General features: G+C 29.3%; 1 protein-coding gene across 1 annotated transcript in view; it reads right to left on the bottom strand.

The window, feature by feature from the left end:
* Positions 1 to 1,064: 1,064 nt before the first annotated feature.
* LOC140990270 (uncharacterized) overlaps positions 1,065 to 4,022 on the bottom strand; it is a 6,529-nt gene continuing 3,571 nt past the window's right edge. The window contains exon 4 of the mRNA XM_073459876.1: positions 1,065 to 1,557. Within this exon, the coding sequence (XP_073315977.1) occupies positions 1,390 to 1,557 (168 nt within the window). The 3' untranslated portion in view covers positions 1,065 to 1,389. The remainder of the gene's footprint in view (positions 1,558 to 4,022) is intronic.

Here is a 4,022-nt window from a genome sequence, read left to right as displayed (position 1 = left end):
TTATTGCAGATAATAACCATACAACATCAACATTTTAAATGTGACTAGAGCTAAACAACATAGTATTGAGCAGTAAAAAATAACATACATCTAAAAATTCTTAAGGCAAAAACTTATGTGAGACGGTCTCACGGGTCGTATTTTGTTAGACGGATCTCTTATTTGGGTCATCCATGAAAAAGTATTAATTTTTATGCTAAGAGTATTACTTTTTATTGTGAATAACGGTAGTGTTGACCCATCTCACATATAAAGATTCGTGAGACCGTCTCACAAGAGATCTACTCATTTCTTAATTGTTGAGAATCCAAACTCTACAAACTTGTTTGAACATTATTTTTTCCCACAATACAACATACAATAAATTTCATTTTAAATTAATTATATCAAATCAAGATCCTAGAATGTCTAGGATTTTGATTACCAAAACAAATCAAATAATGCTCCCCAATTTCACTTTCTTTATTTATATTTCTAGTAATTAATTTAAACTTTCATTTTAACTTTAAGACTCTATCGATTCTCAGAGTCGCATCTTTCTCAAATTGGAATATTTATAAATGCCCAACAAACAATATTCAATTATTTAAGCGGGAAAATTTTTAAAAACAGAATAACGTGTGGCTAGCTCAATAATTGAATCATCAAACACTATATATATTTTCAATGAAAAATATCTATTGTATTTTTCGCTCTAAAATATTGTCATTGACTACCGGTCGATCTGGTTCAATTTTTTTTCAGCTTTAGAAATATATAATCCTACACATTTGTTCATTTGTGATTTTTGTGTTCTATATTGATGGGTTTCAATGACCGGATATTTAGTTTTTTTTTATAATTTTAATCATTTTTCTTTATGAATGGTGACGCTGCTTATGTGATCATCGCCACATTGAAAAGTCGAGCAAACACTAAGAATGCGAATGTGTTGTACATATAGATTAATGATTTGGTTCCACATATACCAACAGTGAAAACAGTTGCTTAGATTACATATAAGCATCACACTTCAAATAAATAAACATGAGGCAAATTTTACATAAGTTATTGCCCATTTTACATGTATGGGAACGTTTCTCAAAGCTATTCTTCACGAATAGAGAAATTAATAAACAAAGATAAAATAAAAAAAATTATTTAAGAGCACAATAACAACTAAGCCTCTCTACATTAAAGTGCACTGAAGAAAATATTAGTGGAAAAGGAAACCTTAAACCATACTTTTATTGGTGTCATGTGTATATATTGACCGGATTTTCGACATGCATGAACGTCGATCGACCGGATATCTGTAACTATAACGTGACACAGTACACGACAATCGTTAGCAATATGGCCGGATATATAACCCTAAATGTGGTATATAACTCGGGATGGGAAACACGGTCAGAAGCCGCGTGCAGCCCTAGCATAGTGAAGAACCATAATGTGATCAGTGGCTGAGGAATTGGGAACCAAGGTGATCAAATCTCTTGGACTACTCCATATGTTATCTCTTACATGTTGCACTGTCAAGAAAGTTTGAAGCTGCTGCCCTTTACATGTCAACTCTATCTGTAATTAACCATATAATATTAACATAAAACTAAATATCATGGAGACATTTTTTAAGTACTAAAAGATACCAATCCTAAAATGTTGGATATGGAAAAAAAATTAAATTAACATTTTATAAATATATATATATATCTATGATAGGCCTAATTATCATCAAAAGTAAGGACAATTGGAATCATTGTGCATGATTTCATTTTGTCTTGGGCTCATGCAAACAAATTAAGGAATTAATTAATCATTAATGCATCGCATACCAACTTTAATTAGCATTACATTCAAACATACGAGATATTGAAATGATTCATATACATTTAATTATAATGATTAACTTTAATTATAATGATTAACTTTAAGAATAATTATGGTATTCCAAATATTGCTCCAAAATACATTTACGATTTTGTTTATTGGTGTGGTAATGTTCTTTAAATCAAGGAGCCCACGCAAATTATTGGGCCTGGTCTGGTGAAGTCAAAATTAACTCAATTAAAAGTAGGAGAAAATTTAAATAGAATCGTTAATCAAGGTTAATTTATGTAATTGATGTCTAAACACAATGAATCTTTTAATAATAAATTAAATAAAAAATATCCAAGTTTAACATTTAATCCAAGGGGAAGTTGGTGAAAAATCCCCAACCAGAACATTTATTTGGGTTCACTCCCTACCCTCAAAATTGTGGTACTATGTCATACAAATTGTGGTACACTTCATGTGGAAATGTGGTACACTTCATGTGAAAATGTGGTACTAAAAAAATACCCAGGGACTGAACACAAAAAAAAACGACGACTGGGGAGTTAAGTCCAATTTCCCTTTAATCCAACCAAAGAGGCCGCCCATCACACGATTGAAAACTTCTCCTCTCTTTAATCATTTTTAATTTAATTGCGGGGCCCATTCAGACTTTGCACATAAGCCTAAATCATTATACTTCAGACTTCATTTTATTATTATCCTAATATAAATATTATATATACACAATTTAACATCATAATTACAAAAATTAGAGAAAAGAAAAAGTTGATAGATCCAGAAATTAAGGCTCTTATGATATGGGTACGTTTCATTTTTATTATATTATATTTATATATTTTCCTCTTTGCATAAATCTTCACCCAACTCTTATATAACATATACATACATATATATAAATATACATACATATATGTATGTATATGTAGACCTATACATACGTATCTCTCAGTGATGAACGTAATCGACAAAAATATTATTAACAACCAACAATTATTTAGTGCACATTGAATTAATATATATTATTCACTCACAAACTCAAATTAAAAAATTTTTTTATGAAAAAAAATACCCCTCCAAGTTGACATTCCATTTCTTCAACGATTCTCGATTATAATTATCATAATAATTATAATTTTATATAACTGGCCAGACATAAACTAATTAACTTACATAGGAATTATTAATTATGAGGAATTGACATTCCATTCCACACACAATTTCACTAATATAATAATAAATTAATAATCTAATTAATTATTACTTTTGTACGTGTTTGCCTCTTGTTTATCTACACGAAATGATTCTGCAATGCATTATCTACCATGCAATGTTGCTTTCTAATCCTCCAACGTAAGACATTTTCGACCCTTTTTCTAATAACGCGCGCTTAGGATTATGTACGCGTTTTACACTTTTACCCAATATCCTTCATATATACACCCGAAAAGAAGAAAATAAAAATTAAATATACGCACGCTGAATAAAAAAATCGAGAAAAAAAAAAACAAGAAGAAGAAAAATTACTAGATCAAATATCTAATCTAACTAAACCTGAAAGCTAAAACGGATAAAAAAAAAGGAGATTATTCAAAAAAATAGAGAAATTTGTAATTTCGATCTTTATTGGTTGCTTCCTTGTAATATTGATAATCTATGTTGTCAAATTTCAATCTTATAGTAATGTATCTTTCAATTTTTGACAATTTCATTCATTTTTTCCACGAAACTACTGAAATGGCACTGCACACATCTTAGTAACACATCGACATCGTTTTTACGCTACGTCAGGAAAATGACCGATTTTTTTTATATAGAAATAAAGATAGCATAAAACTGAAAATTTGACCTCATAAATAATCAAAATCGTAAATACGAAACTATATAGAGATAACAATTGTAATTTCTCAAATATAAGGGCCTACAATTTATTGAGTTGAAACCATCGAAAGCATGACGATATCAAACCGTAACGCATGCAGATATATATTAATTAGCTGGAAAAAAGACAATTTAATTTACTTTTTTAATGGACATCAATTACATGATTAGTGTGAACTAGAGAATATACAATTATAGAAACCGAAAGAAGATTAATATCAGAATCTCAATTTAACATGCAAATTTTGAAAAGTGACATACTATAATCATATCTCTACCCACTCATAATCTCAATCATTGGCCAGTTTTGTTTCATGCTACTTTTT

This window comes from Primulina huaijiensis, chromosome 12 (genome assembly GCF_012295235.1).
Source record: "Primulina huaijiensis isolate GDHJ02 chromosome 12, ASM1229523v2, whole genome shotgun sequence".
NCBI lineage: Eukaryota > Viridiplantae > Streptophyta > Magnoliopsida > Lamiales > Gesneriaceae > Primulina > Primulina huaijiensis.
Note: the sequence above shows the minus strand (reverse complement) of the source record. Positions and strands in the feature narration are given on the sequence as shown.